This window comes from Diceros bicornis, chromosome 23, assembly GCF_020826845.1.
Source record: "Diceros bicornis minor isolate mBicDic1 chromosome 23, mDicBic1.mat.cur, whole genome shotgun sequence".
In the NCBI taxonomy this organism is placed as follows: Eukaryota; Metazoa; Chordata; class Mammalia; order Perissodactyla; family Rhinocerotidae; genus Diceros; species Diceros bicornis.
In genome coordinates this window covers 25,482,109-25,504,320 of record NC_080762.1, presented here as the reverse complement: position 1 = coordinate 25,504,320, position 22,212 = coordinate 25,482,109, and the positions used below count along the sequence as shown (strand labels likewise).

Sequence of the window (22,212 nt, the reverse complement as noted above, 5' to 3'; positions counted from 1 at the left end):
GGTATCCTAAGGCATCCACTCTATTTGAGGCTCTTTAAATTTGGCCGACACACCCTGCAAAAATAGAGTCAACGCACTTATTGGCACCGTCTCAGGGACCGGGCCAGACTTTTCTCCGCTTGCCTCCTCCTGCTGCTCTTGCTTTTTGCTCTCCTGGCTCTGAACTTCCCTAGTTTGGCTTGGCTCCTTTTTAATCTAGCCCCCACTTGATAAACAACCATATCTGAACTTGTTGTCAAGAGTTTGACCAGTGCCTCCTCTGGAATGTGATGGCTGGCATTAACCCCCTGGTCTGATGCATTGCAGAGTACTGTGGTAAAGGGGACTGCCTGGCCTAGCCCTAGATTGAATTCAACCCTTGCTCACCCCTCCTGATGGGACATTTCCAGAGACCAGTCAGTCTCCAGAGTTCGTGTCCTCCCCTTCTAAGCAATAAGGGATTACACGATAGTTCTCTCCCATTTCCCCTGTGGGCAACGCTGCCCAATGTCTGTGTATCACAAGTAGATGACAGACAGACACTTGGCACTCTGTGTGCTGTGCTCTCTAGCACCCTGTGTATTACTACAACCACTGCCACTGCCTGGAGAGCTTACCAGGCATTCTAGGTACAACTGTTTGTAGGCATGCTAAACCTCAAGGATACGTGTATATCTGAATGAGGTTCATACTTGGTCTCTATCTTGGTGGAGGCAGCAGAAGAATGGGTTGTTTCCATGGGGTCTGGCTCTGTCCTGATAGGCCATTATTTGGTCCTGAATATTCTGAGCAGTGGATTTTGGGGCTCTCCCCATTGAGAGGTGGCCAGTATCATCATATCCAGAACCTAAGAATGTATCTACGGAAGACATGTGGGAGAGACAGTTATGTCACTTAAGTGTGTCTCACCAGTGAAGATTTAAAGTGGAATAACTTAGTTCTCTAGACTTAATTCTGGGAAGATTTCAGGGGGATACTTCTTTGTAGACAGACCACAGCTGCTGAGCCCACTGTCGACCTCTCTAATCCCGGAGGCATATATGATGATGGAAGCATGGATGAGGACTCCCCCTCACATCCCACATCTCCTTGACACCATTCCCAAGTCCCTGCCCTCCATGCTGAAGATGGAGGAATGGTGGATCCCATGCCACTCCTTGCTTCAAGGCTCTGCATGTACCATCATAGGCAGAGTAGGCAGTCCGCAGGCTAGTGCCCAGCCTGCATCATCCTCACCAAGGGAAAACTGAAAGACTGTCCACGTGACTACCCAGGGGAAACCCACTAGCCCATACTATCACTTTGCCTCCACTTTCTGGCACAGTGAGAAGAAGAAGGTATTCCCTATTTCCGCAGAATTGAAGATGGCATGCTACTGCATTCAGATTGAAGTGATGAGAGATTCAGAGACATTGGGTAGCTTGGTGTCCATCCTGCCCTGATATCTATCTGACCTCAGGCCAGACTAACATGAGTGGACACATTAGTGACCAATGACTTACAAGATCATCCTTTACTTACTGGGGAAAATGAGGTTTTCTGGACTCTAGAAGCAGGCAGCAGAGAGGGGCTTCTCAGGATGCCCAGGCATTGACTCTACCTTTTTCTCTTGAGTGAGGATATAGTCCATGGAAACTGATTTTGACTCCAGGCAAACACAGCACAAAGGGTTGTGAATGAAAGGATTATAATTATAGATTGTGTAAGTTCCCTTCTAAATAGCAATAGAAGCTCCTAGTATAAAAGGGCTCTGGTACAGAAAAAAATTATGATTGAATTTGGCTGTACTCTAATATGCAGTGTCCCCAGCAGCACACATTTGTCTTTAGGGATTTTGGAGTCATCAATTACCCAGCCTCACCTAGCTCCTGATCCAAGTTAATATCCCTGTTTTGAAAACCCTTCACTTCCAATTTTGCTTCTACCATCTCCTAGGCTGCTGGGTAAGACCAAACATCAGAAAGAATCCTTGCTGAGCAGAGACTTTCAAACTGTTCCAAAGAAATTCCTTTGAGGATGCTATAAGACAGGTGAGGGGAGTCTGGGCAGAAGGAACTCTAGGTCCTGCCTCCATGCAGCCTTGAAATGAGTCCAGATGTGAGCTATGCAAGTGCATGCTGATTGTGTGGCCCTCAGACTCAAGAAATTATTTATTCCACTTTTCCTTTGCCAGCTCCCAGGACAAGTACCAGTGTACAGGAACTCTAGGGGAAAGAGGAATACATTAAATGATACCAGAGGATGCAATCAGCAAAACCAGAAGGTAGGAAACTCTAAAAGATAAATAACGAGTTTCTTCAACAGAGAAAACACAAGATGATAGAAAGAGGTAGGGGAAATTATACATTACAAGGGACTTGAGACATATTCAATCAATTGCAATACACCTAGTTGGATCCTACTTCCAAAAAAAAAAAACTAGAAAAAATATGAGGCAAATAGTGAAATCTGACCACAGACTGGTTGGTAGAGGATTTATTATTAATTTTTTAGGTATGATAATAGTAATGTGATAATAGATTTTAAAAGAGTCCTTATCTTTTTGAGATACATACTAATACATTTATAGATGAATTGATATAATATGAATGAGCTTTAAAATAAAGTAGATTGGGGGAGGGGTGTGGGTAGAGGTATACACGAAACAAGATTAGACAAGAGTTGTCATTGTTGAAGCTGGGTGATGGACGCATGGGGGATTTTATATCAATCTCCTTACTTTTGCTTGAAATTTTCTATAAGTAGTTAAAAAGGTTATGAACACTAAGAATGGAATAGCTGAATAGGTTTTTTCTTTTTTTCATTTTTTTCCTTCTCTTTTTGTCAATACTTATAATTTAGGCCATCTTATTGTAGCTATGTAAATCACTCCAAATTTTTCAAGAGGTAAGGTGAGATAAAGTATAAACAAAAAGATATTCGCCTACCTACCTTTATACATGCTTCAGTTTCAATCACTATGCTTTTTGAGGTCATTTATTGACCTACATGGGAATTCTGTGATTGTCCTTTTTACTTTTTCACTCATTTAAGCTCTTACAGTCTGAGTGTTTTTCCCAAGTTCATCCTCTTTATCACAGATCAATAGATAGATGGATAGATAGGTAGACTGTGTGTGTGTGTGTGTACGTAATATACAGAGATGATATATAGATACATATCTATATATAAATGAATAGATATAGTTCATTCTATGTATCATCTATATATAGAGAGATCTTTCTACCTATAGATATAGACAATATAGATATAGTTTGCAGTGACAAGTCTTCTTCAGTTTCTTCCGTTATTGGTTTGCTTCAGCAATCACAGTTTTTACTTTACTGCACTTTATTTTAATCCCTGTATTCTTAATAGTCACAATGTCCTCTCTTAACTTACTGAGAATATAAAGCAGCTTTCTAAATTTTTCTTTTTTCATTCAATAAATCTATTTCAGGTGGATGATTTTCTCCCAAGTGCATCTTTCTTCTTCCTCCCTTCATTTGCTAATTTCAGAGAGTTTGCTCTTTTCTTTTTAGTTATTCTGAGTTTAAGGAGTCTTTGTCTTGAGAAATTAGGTCCAAAGTCCCTGCTCAGCATCTGTTTGACTTCTCGGGTCCAGAGTCAGAGGGTAGACTGGATGAACAGGCTGAAGCCTGCCAATATTTGGAGCCAGAAGATAGGCTGGTGTCATTCCAGTTCCCCTTCCTGCCTTATAAGCGTGGATTAATGCAGAGGAACCCAACCCTTGACAGGACTTAGTAATAAAACTCAGGGTGATTGGGAAAGCAGTCAGCAGAGGCTGTCAGCACCACGAGAAGGACCACAGCAGATTGTTGATGGTTTAGCTGGATAACATGATGCTAAAAGAAGATTGGATCATAAAAACTTAAAAAAAATTTTTAATGTAGAATCTGAAGAATAAAAACAAGTCAACAAGTAAATAAAACCATCTGTGCTGCTCAACTGAATACAAACTCTGAGATTCCTGTGCCAGGGCAAAGGAAAGAGCGACTCCAGAAATTATTTGTGCCTCAGAGGAAGAATGAGTTTTAAGGCTGCTTTGATAGCCACCGATGTATAAAAATAAACATACCAAAGTGAGAGACTTCTAGGGAGTTGAGCTTCTCCAACATCAGCTTTGTGACAAGTTCATCTGGAATGCTCTGACCACTGACCAGCATGGATTGCAACTAAGAAGCAGAGATATTGTACATTATTGTATAAAATATCTGTGATACAGAGATGTAAAAAAAAATCATAATAACTTTGAAACTTAGACTCATTTACCATAACTCCCAGTTGGGTTTCATTGGCCATCTGTTCTTCCAAAATTGGTAAAGCTAAAATATGAATTCAAAATATTAGCACAAAATGGTATTAGAATTGCCAGATTAAGAAACACATTCATGTATTTTGTAACTGGTAACAAAGATTAACATTTGTATATCAATTTAGAGTTTACAAAGCACATTTATACACATTGTGTCATTTAAGCTTAACCAAAGTATGAGGCAGCAGAATTCTTGTACTCTACAGAGAACTTGTCTCTGTCACTCACTAGCCAAAAGATCAGGGGAAACCTAACTTCCTAAACACCTCTGTGCCTTGCATGCTTATGCATCGTGTAGGATGCAAGAGAATTTGAGGACGAAATGAGGTTGTGTATATGATAGTGATTTGGAAATTGGAGAGTATCGTACAAAAGTATACACTAGTATTACAGTCATGTGCTGCATAATGATGTTTCAGTCAATGACAGACTGCATGTACGATGGTGGCCCCATAAGATTAGTACCATATAGCCTGGGTGTGTAGTAGGCTATGCCATCTAGGTTTGTGTAAGTACATTCTATGATGTTCGCACAATGACAAAATCGCCTAAAGACACATTTCTCAGAATATAACCCCGTCGTTAAGTGATGCATGACTGTATTAGTCCAGATACTTTCATAATCATATAGTTATATCCAGAGCCCATTAATTTTTTCACACTGATCATATAAAAGGAAAGTACGCATCAAGAAATGTTAAAATAGATAAACACTGATTAGAAAAAGGGGTCCTGAGGCTGAAATTCCAATGATGTGTTTCCTTTTTAAGAGGAAATATTCTACCCCTTGATGGAAGACATCCTGGGATAGAAATGACAGGGGCATGACCTAGGGGAGGCTCCATGAGCTGAATTATGCCCCCAGATGCTAATAATCTATGGAATCTTTGGTATTCTTTAAAATTTCCTACAAGTGGATTTTTTTTTTGATCAAAGAAAGAGGAAAATTTTAAAGTTTTCTTGTATGTGTGTGTATTACGTGTTACTGAATTGTCCTCTCCCCACATTGTACCAGATCATAATTTCACTAACAGCATGTGGAATGCTCATTTCATAACATCCTTGCCAACAACGACTGTAGAAACTTTAAAGATTCATTGCCAATTTGATAGGATCAATGTTATTTTAGTTAGCATTTCTTTGAATAACAATGAGGTTAAGCTCTTTTTTCTTATATTTGTCCATTTTTATTTTTACTTTTATGAATTGCCGATTGATTCTTTTGTTTATTTTTCTTTTAGGGCATAAATAGTTTTATCGATTAAAAGAATATTTATATACAAAGATATTAATCCTTGTTTCACATATTGCAAAGAATACAAAGCAATTTATAAATAACAAAAAATAAAATTTATCATTCAAGATAATTAAGTCCTGGAAAATGCTCCTAAGAGCAGCTCTGAGAGTTCCTTTTCTTCTCATCTTTCATAGGGAGACATCCAAAACACACATATCTCTGATAGTTTTAAATTATGGAATTAGAGAACTGGAGAAGCAGAATGGAGTCAAAGGCATTTCATAAACCCTCTTAAATTCTATGAACAAAACTAGGACTAACAGAAGGGCAAACATGTTTTATGTCATCATAAAGATAATATTCACTGTGTTGATAGTGATGTGCGATAAAGCAAATATAACAAAATGTTAATCATAGAATCTGGATGGTGGGTAGATGGGTATACAGGTGTTCACTTTATAATTCTTTACATTTTTATGAATAATTTGAAAGTTTTTATAATAAAATATTAGGGAAAAAAGGTAAAATTTACCTTCTACACGAATACATTTCCATGCCTGTGTTATCTGACTGGCTAATGTTGTCTTCCCAACCCCCTTAAAAAGAAAGATGTTATTTAAAACCCAATAGAACAGCTATTTGCCAGCAAAACAGATATTCTTATTTTCAAAGATTCTATTGATGATTACTATTATATCAATGTTTATCAAGTAAATTTTTTTCCCACAAAATAAATGAAAAGTAGACCCTAGATATTTATAGCTTCATTTTTCTCTACTAATTGTCACATTTGTCACATTTTATGAAGTGATTTAAATACAATTTTTTTAATTAAAAAAATTGCCCTGAAATCAGGAAACTGTACTATAATGGTATTCCAAGTATTGTACTCTTTTGATTGTCAGATTTTGTAATTTTGAATACAAATCATTGTGATTACATTGAGATTCATCATTTTATTTCCTTCCTAAAGTTTATAATCATGAATGTTTGGACAGAGTTCCATTTAGCAAGTTTTCAGAGCAAAAAAATTCCTTCTTAACAGACATATTTGAAAAGCATCATATGTTAAAGATGAAAGATCACTTTAATGAAGTAACATTTGCATCTGATTGCTTTCACTGTTGACTTTCAAAACTATTATGTTTTTAGAAACATAATAAAAGTTATCAGAACCATTTCTTGGTACCTGTCCCAGTGTTCATATAAAATTGAGTCAAGGACAGGATCTAGCCCCTAGTCTCTGCTGTTCTGGAGAGGATCTTTAATTAACCTGCTCAGGCCCTCTAATGGTAACTGCCAACTAGTTCAATGGCTGAAAATAGCTCTTATCTAGAGGTCCTTACTAGAACTACCTAGTAAGTCAAGCTTATGACAGCCATTTTTGGTTTCTTCCTGTTCTGTGGAAATACAATATATAGGTCCACTAACGCACATGGGTAAAGGTGAGGCACACTGCCTCTCAGTAGTTTCAGATACTAATGGGAGAACCTCCCAGTTTGTCCCTATAGTGTCCCACCTTCACATATCCAGAGAGCCTCAAAACAAATTTCACAGAAAGTTTTACATGAAAATTGAATCTGAAAGAACCTTGGATCACATACTACTAACAATTGTTGTGTTGACGTGCTTTAATGAGTTAATTTTTTCATAATGTAAAAACAAAGATAAATACAACCTACGTTCCTTTTCAATTATAGTGTATAAGAAGAGGGAAAGTTATGAATTTACAACCAATATTATATCAGATTTTAAGTCATACAATGAAAGTCTAACAAACACTCAAAAAAAATAGCACACTATGTAGTTTTCATTCTTGTAGGGTAACATAAGATTAAGATTTAAAAAATAAAAAAAATTATATTAAATAATAAGTTAAAAGAGATAACTTACTGGTTTCCCAAATACAACAAAGCAAACAGGTTTAGACAAGAGAAAGTTTTTTTCAGCTTCATCTTCATTAAATATATCCACAAAAGGATGCTCTTCTGTTTTCTCTTGAGAAGTCATAATACAAAATACTACAACAAGAAAGGGTAAGATTGTTAAAGTGCCTAATTTAGTTGGAACAGGCAGGCAGGTTGGGGAGAACTAGAATATCCTGGGAATTTACTTAGCTCAGAAGCCATTCCACATCACTAAGCATATGGATTTTGTTAATAATCACAAATAAGTTAAACTCATTTATTAAAATAATGGTAGCCTCTTAGTTGGAGACAAAAAGCAAAATCCAGCTATATGCTATATAAAAGTCAGCTAAAACAAAGTGTTCCCGAAAGACTAAATTAATGAAAAAATACATTTATGTACATACACATATATGTTACGATATGTATATTCCATTAAAGATCAAATTAAATGTTATACATACACACACATATATATTTGTGTACGTATATGTGTGTAGGGACTACTAATGTCTCTAAAAGAAATCCTAATGGAAATTAGAAAATATGTAGAACTGAAAAATAAGAACATAATGTATAGCAAAACTTATAAGATATAGCTGAAGTACTATTTAGAAGCCTTAAATACTTACATTAGAACCAAAGAAAGTCTGAAAAGTAATGAGCTAAGCTCGCAACTTAAGAAGTTAGAAAAACAGGAAAAATATATTTTAAAAATTAATAAAATAGAAAACAAACATTATATAAAGACAGTCAACAAAACTAAATAGTAGTATTTTAAAAAGACTTATAAATAGAAAACTTTTGTCAAGATGGATTAAGAAAAGACAATAGAAGGCACAATTAAACAATATTAGACATTAGTTTTTTAGAAGTATGTTCTCTTCTCAAAACTAAGATTTTTATATGTTTTTGTTTATTTCTAACTTTCACTATAACCAGAGAATGTTCTCCATATTATATTAATTTTTTGAAATTTGTTGAGGCTTGTCTTACAGCCTAGCACATGGTAATTTTCAAAAAATTTCCTTGTATCCTTGAAAAGTACATGCAATTTACATTTGTTTGATGTAGTGTTCTTTAAATGTTGTTCACATCAAGTCTGTGAATTGTATTGGTTAAATCTTCCATAATACTTACTGATTTATTGTCTACTTGATTAAAGAATATTAGACATAGAAAGGAGAAAAGACCACAGAGATAATAATACTGCAGATATTATATAGATAATAAAAAGATATCATAAACAGAGTTATCTGAAATAAATTTGAAAGCTTAAGCAAAATTGATAAATTCCTAGAAAAATCAGCTTCTCAAGAAAAAAAGAAAACCTGAGTGGTCCTATAACCATGAAGGAAACTGAGTCAGTAACTAAAAATATTCCCACAAAGAAACCAGATGGTTTTATTGCAGAGCTCCAAGTCTTACAATCTTACAGACACTCTTTCAGAGAAAAGATAAAGTGGGGACTTCTTACATCAGTTTACGGGTCTCACATAACCTTGATATCTAAGCAAGAGAATAATGCAAAAAAGCAAAATTATGTGCCAATTTCACTCATGAACAAGATTCTAAAAATCAAATATTCAAATAATCAAAAGATTAGCAAATTGAATCCAGCAATATATAAAAAAGATAATAACATCATGACCAAGTTGGGTTTTCCTCTGGAATTCAAGGCTGGTTTAATATAAGAAATTAATTTATCATATCAAAATAAATTAAAAGAGAAAAATATTAATAGATGTAGGAAAAGTATAGAGACAATTCAACATTCTTTAATGATTAATAAAAGATAAAACTCAACAACTGGGAATAGAAGGAAACTTCTTTAACTTGATAAAGAGTATGAACAAGGGGCTGGCCTGGTGGCATAGCAGTTATGTTTATGTGTTCCGCTTTGGCAGCCCGGTATTCACTGGTTCAGATCCTGGGGGCGGACCTACTCACCTCTCATCAAGCCACGCTGAGGTGGCGTCCTATACAGAAGAGCTACAACTTTACAACTATGATACACAACTATGTACTGGGGCTTTGAGGAGAAAAAAGAAAAAGAGGAAGATCAGCAATAGATGTTAGCTCAGGGCCAATCTTCCTCAAAAAAAAAAAAAACACGAGTATGAACAAAAGACAAACATTATATTTAATGATTAAATATTAAAAATCTTCTTTTTAAGACAAAAGGAAGAAGACTGTAATTATTTCCAGTCGATATGATTGTCTACATAGAAATCCCAAATATATTACAGATAAACTCTTAAGAATTAATGAGATAGTCCAATTTACTGGATTCAAAATCATTATATAAAATTTAGCTGCATTTCTATACACCAAAAATAGCTATAAAATGTAACCAAAGATAAATATGACATATCTTAGCAGCAAAAATATAAAGTAACCAGGATTAAATATAACAAAAGATATACAAGCCATTTATAGAAAAATTACACCAACTTATGAAAAGATTTCAATGAGCAGACTTCAAAAATAGAACAAAACTATGTCCCAGTGGTCTGGAACATTGTTCATGAAAAATAGGTAAATGAGATATGGTCATATTTCTCTGTGGAAGTTAGGAATATTCAAATAGGCTTAATATACCAATATTATTTTAAGATGTCATTATGAAACAAGACATAGTAAAAAATATTACTAGCACATTAAAAAGATTTGAGATGAAAACTTCATGAACCAAAGGGCTGAAAATTCAAGTAATTTTTTTTGTGTGTGTGAAGAAGATCAGCCCTGAGCTAATATCTGTCGCCAATCCTCCTTTTTGCTGAGGAAGACTGGCCCTGGGCTAACATCTGTGCCCATCGTCCTTCCTTTATATGGGACGCCACCACAGCATGGCTTGACGAGCAGTGGGTCGGTGTGCGCCTGGGATCTGAACCCCCGGCCGTCGCAGCGAAGTGCGCACACTTAACTGCTATGCCACCGGGCTGGCCCCTCAAGTATTTTTTTAATATCAGAAAAATAAGAAATGCTACTATAAAATGTAGTTATAAAGGGGCAAATGCATCTAAACCTTTTAGAGAGAGAGTGCATTTATTAAAGAGTCTCTATTAAGTACACTAAAACCAGGACTCTAAGGCCTGGAATAGGGAGATCTAGGTAGATGGCTAAGTACCTTGAACCCCAAGAATACCCTGAATGCTCTGCATTAACAGAAGTAACCCTCTCCTCATTTCTGGAAGAGAGCAGCCTCTTCTTGCCTCACCTGAAGCAGATGCCTCAGAAGACAATGCTTGCCCTATACAAGATCTGTCTTCACCTTCCTTCATAGCTTCTGGAGCAATAACTGGGGTCAAGTGTCAGCCCAGCTCAACTGGCGAGGCGCTGGTACAGGAAGAAATGTATTATGCACCTAAAGAGCTGCAGGGCCTGGCTATCATGTACCAACAGGAACTAGGAGAACATGCCTGGGAAAAGATCTTGAGGATGCCAGGCCGGGGAATGTAGACAGGTAAGAGTTTATTGACATGTAGGCTCTCTCCCATGACTCATGGTTTAACATCCTGGCTAGGACACCTGAAGTGGGTCCTAATTCACTGCTGGTAAGGCTCCTTGAAACTCAGAAAAAAACAACGGACTGTATAGTAAATGAGGTGGAAATGCCGGAATTGCCTTGGCAGAGTACAGAGGAAGGTGTCAAAGGCTCACAAAGGTGACATGTTCAATAGATTTATTATATGAGGCCAGAGAACTCATCAGCCAACTCTGGTCTTTGGGATGTTCAGAGGACACTCCTTTAAGGCATTACAGAATGAACTAGTAAGGGAGCACTGGCATCATTAAGAAGCTCAGTGGTGACTGTCTTTTTTAGGGCAGGATTGAAGGTAGAGAGAGACTACCATAATACTGGGTTCCCATGTGTCTGTGGGAGTGACTGGGTCTGGAAGAACAGAGGCCAGGTGGCAGCAGAAGCAAGTAGGTATAATTACCATAACTGGCAGCAAGCCCAGAATGGCAACAAGTAAGACCAACAGAGATCTGTGGCTGATAAACCATGGGATTCCTAGGGATGAGACAGTTGAGCAGTCAAGGAAACTGTTGATTAACTTACGTTTCTAAAAACAATAAAGGACTAGTGAACCAAAGGCTGATGTCAGCAGTCACAGTGGAAAATCATGATTCCTTGCCCAGTTCTTAGCTCCAGAGCCCGTTTACTGAAGGAGAAGCAAGGAGCCCTTGAGGATGGACCCTATAACACTGTAACAAGTTTTTATGATAGGGATTCCCCAATCCTTGTCCAAGAAAACCTACAACCATTAACTGGAGAAAAATACACTGTGGAAGTGGGAATATCCTCTTCTTTCAAGGGTGATAGGGTACAGGGTCTGAGCTGACTTCAACACCAACAGATCCAAAATGCCATCACAGGGGATGGCCCTGTGGCGTAGTGGTTAAGTGCGCGTGTTCCACTGCTGGTGGCCCGGGTTCAGATCCCGGGCACGCACTGACGCACCGCTTGTCAGGCCATGCTGTGGTGGCGTCCCACATAAAGTGGAGGAAGATGGGCATGGATGTTAGCTCAGGGCCAGTCTTCCTCAGCAAAATGAGGAGGATAGGCATGGATGTTAGCTCAGGGCTGATCTTCCTCACACACACACAAAAAGAAACAAAATGCCATCATGGCCCCCTGTTAGAGTGAGGGCAAATGAAGAACCAGTAATAAAAGGAGTCTTGGCTCAAGTCTGTACAGTGCATCCAAAGGGTCAGTGGGATCACCTCATGGTTATTTTCCTGGTCCCTGAGTGCATAACAGGGATTGTGGGTGGCAAAACCTTCACAGTAGCTCCCTTCCTGTGGAGTAAGGGCCACTGTGGTAGAAAACGTGAAATAGAAACTCATGAAACTAATATCTGCTCCTCCGCCCCTGGGCAAGATAAACAATAGTAGATCGTTCTGAACGAAATGGAAGAGTGTTATCCAAAACTATTTAAAAGATGCATAGTCTTGCTTAATTCTCCAGTCTAGGTGTTTGCAAAAACCAGATAGATCATGACAGATGATAGTGGACACTGTAAACGTAACCAAGTGGTACCCCAATTACAACTGCTGTAGAGATGACATCTTTACTAGACCAACACAGCTTCTTGTACTTGGTGTGCAGCTGCTCATCTGCAAATGCATGTTTTCAATCCCCACCAGGAAAGAGGCTCAGAAACAGTTTGTATCTTCTTAGAAAAGTCAGCAATGGACATTCGGTCTTACCCTGGGACTCTCCTGTTCTTTGTAACAAATGTAGTACAACAAAGAGGTCTTGTTATCTGCAGCACCGACAACATCAGCCCTGGCGAACAGGAAGTGGTAACTGTTCTGGATGCCCTCACATGACACATGAGCAGCAGAAAGTGGGAGATAAACCTACAAAGATTCAAGGGCCTCTTACTTGGTGAAGTTTTAAAGGGTCAGTGGTCTGGGACATTCTGAGACGTTCTCTCTAAGGTAAAGACAAGTTATTGTACCTTACACCTTCTACCTCTATAAAAGAGGTGCAGTATTTTGTAAGTCTCTTTAGTTTTGGGAGACAGCATGTAGCACACTTGGGAATACTGTTCTAATCCATTTAATGGGTTTTGAATGAGGCCCAGAGCAAAGAGAGCTCTGTAGCAGTTTCAGGCTATGGCATCAGAGGCCTTGCTTCTTGGGCCACATACCTGGCCAGATCCCACAATGTTAGAGGTAGCTGTGGTAGGTAAGGATATCTTTTGGAGTCTTAGGAAAGCCACAAGAGGAACCTCTCAGTGTAGATCATTGTCACCTGCAGTTGAGAACAATTCCCCATTCAAAAAGCAGCTCCTGGCATGCTCCTGGGCTCTGGGAGAGAATGAATGTCTGGCCACAGGACATCAGGAGACTATGCAACTGGAAGTGCCCATCATGAGCTGGGTATGTTAGATAGATCAAGTCCTAAAGTTGGGCAGGCACAGCAGTAATGCACTGAACGATAAAAATGGCACATTGGGATCAGGCCCAAGCAAGTCTGGAGGGTACAAATAAGTTTCATAAACAAGCAGTCCAGACCCCCATGTCACCTATCTCTTGCTCACCAATGTCTCTCCTTCACCTCACACTTCATATGGAATTCCCTAGGAACAGCTGATAGAAAATGAAAAAAAAAAAAAAATCAAGAATGAATCATGATATATTGGTACAAACTGTAAATGGAATGATTCCAGACCTTAGTCCCACTCAAGTGTAGGCCTGAAAGACGGAGATTAGGGGAAATCCTCCTGGCGAGCAGAGCTTTAAGCAGTATTTCTAAGTCCTTAATTTGGAGGACAATGCTGAATGGCTTGGTCAAGGGCCTGGTAGGAGCAAGATCAGAAGATAAGAGAAAAAGAGTTCTGGGGAAGAAACATGTGAATGGACCTATGAGGGTGGTGTAGCGAACACACTCTATGGTGACCTCTAATGAGTCACACCCTTGTGTAATTCCCTTCCCTTGAGCGCAGTTGGAATCTGTGACTTGCTTCTAAATACAGCAAAGGTAATAGAAATGTCACTCCCATCATAATGTTATGTTATATAAGACTCCATCTTAGCAGACTAGAGAGACTCCCTGGTTGGCTTTGAAGAAGTAAGTTGTCATATTGTAAAAGGACCATAGGGCAAGGAACAGTGGGTGGCCTCCAGAAACTGAGAGCAGCCCGTGGCCAAGAGCCAGTAAGAAAACTGAGACCCCAGTTCTACCACCACAAAGAGATGAATTTTGCCAACAATCTGAATGAGCTCGGAAGTGGATTCTTCCCCAGTTGAGCCTCCAGATGAAAATACAGCTCAGTCAGCACTGTGATTGCAGCCTTGTGAGACCCTAAGCAGAGGACTCAGTTAAGCTATGCCAGGACTCTTGGACACGGAAACTGTGAGATAATAAGCGTGTGTTGTTTTAAGTTGCTAAATTTGTGGTAATCTGTTATGGAGCATAGAAAACTAATACTAGTGGACAGAAAATATGTGGATCTTTGTGTCTCACAAAGCATCTATCTCAGAAGAGGCCTGATCAACCAGGTAGACAGGATGATTATCCAGTAGATGCCCACCAGTCTCCGTCCTCGGTCACCTCGGTACCTGTATAATGGGCTCATAAATGGAGTAGGCATGGTGGCAGGGATGGAGGTGATGAAAGCTATGTATGGGCTCAACAAGGTTTCCTCTCATCAGGCTGATCTAGCTACTACTGCTGCTGAATGTCCTACCTGTCTGCAGCAGAGATTGAGGCTGAGCCCTCAATACGGTACATCTATTCAGTGACAAACTGACTACACAGGACCCCTTCACCTTGGAGAGGGCAGCAGCTGACATGTGTTCCTAGTATGGGTTTGCCTTCCCTACCCACAGTGCCTTGGCCAGCACCACTATCTGACTGTTTGGAGTGTGTCTCGTTTATCATCATGGGATGCCATATAACATTGCCTTGGATCAAAGGACCTTCTTTACAGTAAAGGAGTTATGATAAGAGGGATCCACTGATCCTCCCACATACCACTTCACCTAGAAGCTGCTGGTCTGACAGAATGTTGGAATGGCCTCTTAAAGGTACAGCTAAAGTACCAGTTTGTGATTGTGTGGGATTGAGACACTGTACTTCAAAATGAGAAATATGCATTGAACCAAGGGTTGGAAGCAGCAGTGGCCCCTCCCTCCATCACTCTCAGTGATTGACATGAGGAATTTGCACTGCCGTTCCTCACAACTTTAGGCTCTGCTGGACTGGAGGTCCTGGTTTTGATGAGGGGGAGGTTTCTATCAGGGGACCCACTTAGTTAGGTTTCACTAAATCTAAAATTGCTGCTGCCACTTGGTCATGCTTGGCTCCACATGCCCATAAGGAGTCACTGCACTGGCAGGTGGAGATAGGGTTGCTGCTATATAACTGGGGCAGGGAGATGTACGCCTTGACCTCAGGGATTCTCTGAGACTCCTCTTGATGCTTTCATGCCCAGTGAATGGATAATTGTAGCAACCATAACCTGAAAAGGACATGGTAAACAGAGGCTTACACCCCTCAGGGATGAAGGCTGGTTACCCTCCTGGGAAAACAACTTAGACCAGCAGAAGTTCTGGCCAAGGGTAAGGGAAATCTATAAGGTTGGTAGATGAGGGAAGTGATGAAGGATCAGTCATAGACCTCGGGTTAACTGCAGTAGTGGATTCTGTAGCTTGTTCCACTAACCACCTTTTTGTGAGTCCTTTTCTTTTAGAAATTGGGACCAACTACCACCTTGGAGAATCACTGATGGGATGGTGTGCACTTAATGTGGGGGAAGAGTGGATATGAGTGGTGCAAAGGTTGAAATGTAGCAGATGCTATTAGTGTCCATATCCACTTGACATGTACCTTTTCCATGCATGGACTTCTAACTGCTAGCATGTGTGGCTCTTTGCTTAAGGGCTCTTTCCAGCTGCCACAACCTAGTCTGCCTGAGGACAGGGCAGACTCAAGTTCCAGGGAATTAATGTTCTGCCATAGCAGGCCTCAGCCAATAACTGATGGGAGTTGGTGAATAAATACCCCAGCTCCCTTACCCCTTAAGAGGGAATAACTCTGGGACATACATCCCAATATTCCCCAGTGAATTCAGCCCACAGAGAAATTTGCTTGATAATATTCCCTTTATTAGCTTTCTTCCCTTCCCTGCTCTTGTTTCCTGGGATTATTTCCCATATAAACTACTTGCTCTCAAATTTTTGTCTCAGGATCTGCTTCTGGGTGAACCAAACTAAGATCAAGTTCAGATGGAAGTGCTTAATTATAGTATAATATAATAATTGAAAACTAAATATTGAAAACCAGAATTCTACAGATATTTTAAGAGTTGTTATCCCAAATAAAAACGTTGTGCAAATATTTTACTCATATTCAGAAGAATTGGTTTCCATTAAGAAACAGAGCTAAATATTTTTCCCAGTTAAAGATCCAAGCCAATGTAAAATGCCAGAACTTACATGGCCATCTTTCTAGTTCTTAATAAAAGTAGTACCAAACTATGAAAGAAAACTAAAATAAACAAATATTTATTTTAAAAAACGTTATAATTCCTCAATTTTGAATTTACAATATAATCTCTAATATCACATTATGTTATGTAATATAATCTCTAATATCACATTACACTATGTATTTATACTATAATTCAATAAAAATTTTTAAAGTTTCCTTACATTTTTAGCAGTTGAGAAACCCTCTAGCAGTGGGTTCTGCGGTTTACTGGGGGCCAATCTCCTGGGAAACCTAGCACTTCTGCCTAGGCTAGATTAGCTGCCACTCCAGTACATTTTATACTCTCATAGTAGGTGTTCAGTAAATATTTGTGGAATGAAGACATTAGTCGTTGAAAGGGGAAGCGGTTTTAAAAAGTGGAATTTATGGAGCGATCCCGAAGTTTAGTTTTGCAAGAAAAAGAACCGGTCTGGGGTCCCCGCAGGATGTGGGATTCCATTCCATCCATACCAAAATGCATCGAGGTGGTGGTCTACGACCCCTACTTACCTGGCGGCAGCAGACCCCAGCGGACCCGACTGGCCCGGCTACAGCCGCCTCCCGGGACTCTCAGATCTGTTGAGTGGTTGCCTAGGGAACGCCGGGCGGCGCACCTCTTCCGGGGCGGAGCCTCGGGAGGTGGGGCTGTAATTTACTGATTTATTTTAAATATTCAATTTCGCAGCTAATTTTGAATTCATAATTATAATACACTCCTTTTTACAAATATGAAAGGTGATGATCAGAGAGGGTGCATACATACATTGCCCATTTATGTTCACACACATCAAATGGAAGAACCCTTATTTTTAACCCAGAAATGCCTGACTCCAAAGCCAGTGCTACACTACACTGCATTACACTACACTCGATTGTCCATTTGCAGAATTTACAAATGGTTAGTCAGTCTCAGACACAAATATGTGGCAAAGTCCAAAATTTCCAACTTCAGGTAATTAAAAAAAAATTCATTAAACCACACAGGCTCTGGACAATATATTTGGTTGACCCTCATAAGGGTATAAGAGACAACAAAGAGACATGAGGGGAAAAACGCCGACACTCAGTGAAGGACCATCAGGTAGGTTTGCAAGAAAATAAGGGCAGAAGTAGGCAGGGGAAAAAAGACCAACTTGGGAATGGATCTATGTGCAACTCTGAGACCTCTTTAAAAGAAGCAATCCAGTCCTAAATCGTCTCGGTTTCCCAAAGAGAGGGACCAGACAAAACGAGAGACTGAATTAACCGGGAGATCGTCTCTCCGCCCACTTTTTCTCGTGCCCTCATCCAAGATGGCGCCCCTCGCTTCCCCTTTTAGAAGCACGCAGGTTCTGGGAGCCTCTACACGATCTCTCTATGGTATATCCTCCAGGCCCGCCCCCGACGTCCCTGGGGCGGGGCTTGCCTGGAGGTGGGGCGCAGGGATCCGGAAACACCTGAGCTGTAGCTGGTCCCGTACAGCCTTAGTAGCCAGGTGGTGTGTTTCCCGGCTGGATTTGGTGTCCAAGGTCTGAGGTGTCCTCTCTCCGGCTGTCCGGGGGCAGTTTGGAAGCTGCCGCAACCTGGGCCGCGGCCTGGTGCCGTGTGGTGGGGTCCCCGGTTTCCTACGGCCATGCCCGCGGCCGCCGCCCCTATCATCAGCTCGGTCCAGAAGCTGGTTCTGTACGAGACCAGAGCTGTGAGTACTCGGCGCGGCGGGGCGCGGGCGGGAGGATGGCGGCCGAGTTGGTGTGAGGCTGTAGGGCAGAGGCAGCATCCCCCCTCCCCAGTTCCCTAATCCCAGCCCTGGGGCATGTGCCTGAGGGGGCTTCGCCTTGTTCTCGCATCCAGGGCGCTGTTGCTTTTGCCTGTACGTATTTCCACTTAAAAGCCACAGTTGGAACACATGGGAAACGGGTGCTTGTGGTATCTCGGAAACTGTTCATGAGGTTCTGTACAAGTTACTGGATTCTTTTCAACTTTCAGAAAGTCTCTTCGAGTTCTGCAGTTCGCTAGTTACAGTACAGGCAGGAGTATGAAAAAATATTTTTGACCTGTGAATCGGTAACTTGTCAGTTTTCCTGTTCCATGCCGTACCTCACTAGGATTGATACTAGTTATGTGCACTTTTGTTGGAGAAATTTTTGGTTTTCTTTATTTTCAAATAACTTTACACTTCAAGATAACAAGATTGCATATGCTGGAAACCTGCATAATACTCTTCCTTTTGCTAGAGTGGCTTATAAGGCACATTCGGTGAAACTTGGGTTGTCTCCATTAGATAGAGTACAAGAAGGTACTTATCTTGACGGTTTCTCAGTTATTACCTGGTCCTAATAGCGTGTCTGCCTGAGGCCATCATTAGTGTAGAAACATTGTTGACCCTAAATTAATTTTGCTGACAGCTTCATTTGATTAGCTCCAGACTAGAAGGTGAAATTATCTAATATAGTATACTGTATTTGCAAATATCATCAGTTGTTCTCTGAGGAGAGTCATCAAGAAGTATCATTTGACATTGAAACAAAACCTTCTGCTTTCTGTACAATGTGCTGGTAAATGTCCCTAGTTAGAAAGAGAAATACTATACTTAAAACACAGAAATTTCAGCCCATTAATAAGTTTAGCATTCATGAAGACTGGCTAAGGTGTTTAGTGTTCTTTCTAAAACACAATTCATGTTATAGGGTTCTTCTGCTCAGAAACCTTCAGTGGCCCCATTCTGAGGAGTGTAAACTCTGAATCCTTTAATTTGGCATTCAAAGCCATGTATGATTTGTCCTCAACTTGTCTGTCTGGTCTTATATCTAATATAATATCAATTTAGCAAACATTTATTAAGATTAACTGTGTGCCTTTGTGTGCCTTATTCTGCAAATTGTATTGCTTTCAATTCCCTATATCTGTCCTGTGTTTTTCTGCTGTTGTCTCCTTGTAATGTCCCACCCCTTCTTCTGTCAAAACCTTGATGATCCTCACAGCACAGATCTGGTACAGTGCCTTGCAAACAGATGCAAAATAGATGCTGGTTGAGAAGGTCTAACCCAAAGAGATGCGTGTTCTAGAACTTGGTTGCAACCCCTCTCAGTCGTCTAAGTAGTGGAAACTAACTCTGGCCAGCTTAGAGATCCAAGGTGAGTTCATCAGAAGGATGCTGGGGGAGCAGTTGCATAGGATCATTGGAGGAGTCTAGCTCCTCAGCCTCTAGAAAGGCAGGAACAAGACAGCAGCATTTGAGAACCCTCTCAGAGTGCTGCCAAGGATGTAGCATAGGTGCTGGGAGAAGGAATCTGACTGACTCAGCTGTGATTGGGAATCTGCCCCTGGGTGGACAAATCATCATGGCCAGGAAGGGGTCTGGCAGTAAGGACTTGTCTGTGGAACCAGCCCTTTGTTTCAAGGAATGATTGGGCCTGGGCCACCACCCTGAGAAATGTCTACTGCATTTAATCTTTGAACCTCAGTTTCCTCATCAGTAAAGTACCTGATTCTTCTTTTTTATGTTTTTGACTTAAAAACATAAGCAGAAAGATTTGAGTAGTAAGTTCAAAGTTTAAGGGATATAAATAACTCAGAAAAAGGCATAAAATTACTGGCAACTAAATAGATCCTGTTTAGTTAAATAGTTAAAAAAAACTGTAGCGGGATGTATTAAGGAGAACAATAACTAATGCTTATGGAGTGCTTCTATGCCAGGCACTGCTCGAAGCACTTTACATATATGTATATATTTTTTTTTGTGAGGAAGATCAGCCCTGAGCTAACATCCGTGCTAATCCCCCTCTTTTTACTGGGGAAGACCGGCTCTGAGCTAACATCTACTGCCAATCCTCCTCCTTGTTTTTCCCCAAAGCCTCAGTAGATAGTTGTATGTCATAGTTGCACATCTTCTAGTTGCTGTATGTGGGACGTGGCCTCAGCAGGGCCGGAGAAGTGGTGTGTTGGTGCGCGCCTGGGATCCGAACCCGGGCCGCCAGTAGCGGAGCGAGCGCACTTAACTGCTAAGCCACGGGGCTGGTCCTACATATTTTTTATTGTTTAATCTTCATAAAACCTCTAAGAGGTAAATGTTGTTACTACTACTGTTATTATCCAGTGAAGAAAAAAATGAGGCAAAGAGAGATTAGGACCCTGCTACTGAAAGTGTGGTGCCAGGTATAGATAGTTTGTAACTGGACTGCGACAAATTACATGTAGAAGTTGAGAGTAAATGATTAGAAACTTTTATAGCAGTTTGACAAAGTGATTGTATTTCTGATGAATGAGATAATTTACAACATTGGATTTATGGTTTGTATGTCTTTGGTTTTTTGACTTTAGCTTTTTTATTATGGAAATTTCAAGGAAATACAAAGTAAACAGAATAGTATAATAAACTCCCATATATCCATCACCCAGCTCCAAAATTACCAACATTCTGTCATCCTTTATTATCTATAACTCGTTGCACTCTCCACCCACCACTTATTATTTTATAAGGTTCTTTTTCTTTAAAATTTACATAAATTGAAATGCATAAATAAAATTTGGACAGAATTATGTATGTGTGTTAACCACACCTGTTTCTTGCCCCAGAAAGTTCCCTTGTGTCCCTATCTAGTCTATTGCCCCCTTTCCCTTCCTGGCAACTAATATTCTCTCTATATTTTTTTCTACCTTAAATTAGTTATGCCTGTTCAAGAATTTCATAGGAATGGAATTGTACAGTACAATTGAGTACAATAGAGTCTGGCTTCTTTTGCTCAACATAACGTCTTTTTTTTTAAAGATTTTATTTATTTATTTCCACCCCCCCAAAGCCCCAGTAGATAGTTGTATGTCATAGCTGCACATCCTTCTAGTTGCTGTATGTGGGACGCGGCGTCAGCATGGCCCGAGAAGTGGTGCGTCAGTGCGCGCCCGGGATGCGAACCCTGGGCCGCCAGCAGCGGAGCGCGCGCACTCAACCGCTAAGCCACGGGGCCGGCCCTCAACATGTCTTTGAGGTTCATCCATGTTGCTATGTGTATTAGTAGTTTTTCCTTTTTATTATTGAGTACTAGTCCATTGTATACCTATTCCACAATTTGTTTATCCATTTTCCCTATTGATTTAGACTGTTTCCACATTTAGGTTATTGTTAATAAGCCAGCTATGAACATTCTCGAACAAGTACGTTTGTGGATGTATGTTTTCATTTCTCTGGGGTTAATACCTATGAATGAAATTGCTAGTCATAGGATTGGTGTTAGGTGGTTGTACCCTTTTACACTCCCATCAGCAAGGTAGGAATATCTCCATTGCTCTATATCCTTGCCAGCATTTGGTGTTGTCAGTCTTTTTAGTTTTAGTTATTCTGGTGGGTGTATAGTGGTATCTCATTATAGTTTTAATTTGCATTCCCCTAATGACTAATGATGTTGAACATCTTTTCATGTGCTTATTGGCCATTTTTATATCTTCCTTTGTGAAGTATCTGTTCAAGTCTTGCCCACTTTAAAAAATTGGGCTGTTTGTCTTTTTGTTATTGATTTGTAGGGGTTCTTTATATATTCTGGAATCAAGTCCTTTGTGATATATGTTTTGTGAATATTTTCTTTCAGTCAGTGGTTTACCTATTCGTTTTCTTAATCATGTTTTTTTTAAGCTTTATTGAGGTATATTTGACAAAATTGTAAGATATTTAAATTGTACATGTGGTGATTTGATATGTGTATACCTTGTGTTAATGATCTTTTGATGAGAAGTTTTTAATTTCAATAAAGTCTAATTTATCAATTTTTTCCTTTGTGGTCCTTGCTTCCTGTGTCCTATCTTAGAAATCTTT

The 22,212-nt window shown here is 39.8% G+C and overlaps 2 protein-coding genes across 3 annotated transcripts in view; one reads left to right on the top strand and one right to left on the bottom strand.

Annotated features, from left to right (window-relative positions):
• Positions 1-7,548, bottom strand: part of AK9 (adenylate kinase 9) — a 115,337-nt gene extending 107,789 nt beyond the window's left edge. Inside the window, exons 1-4 of the mRNA XM_058566478.1 lie at positions 7,425-7,548; positions 6,064-6,127; positions 4,252-4,304; positions 4,058-4,154 (exon numbers count right to left, since the gene is read on the bottom strand). Of these exons, the coding sequence (XP_058422461.1) occupies positions 4,058-4,154; positions 4,252-4,304; positions 6,064-6,127; positions 7,425-7,541 (331 nt within the window). The 5' untranslated portion in view covers positions 7,542-7,548. The remainder of the gene's footprint in view (positions 1-4,057; positions 4,155-4,251; positions 4,305-6,063; positions 6,128-7,424) is intronic.
• Positions 7,549-17,853: 10,305 nt separating this feature from the next.
• FIG4 (FIG4 phosphoinositide 5-phosphatase) overlaps positions 17,854-22,212 on the top strand; it is a 128,975-nt gene continuing 124,616 nt past the window's right edge. For both annotated transcript variants that reach the window (XR_009223544.1, XM_058566477.1), the window contains exon 1: positions 17,854-18,105. Coding sequence is in view for 1 of the 2 variants with exons in the window: in XM_058566477.1 (XP_058422460.1) it covers positions 18,040-18,105 (66 nt within the window). In the remaining variant the exon portion in view is untranslated. The remainder of the gene's footprint in view (positions 18,106-22,212) is intronic.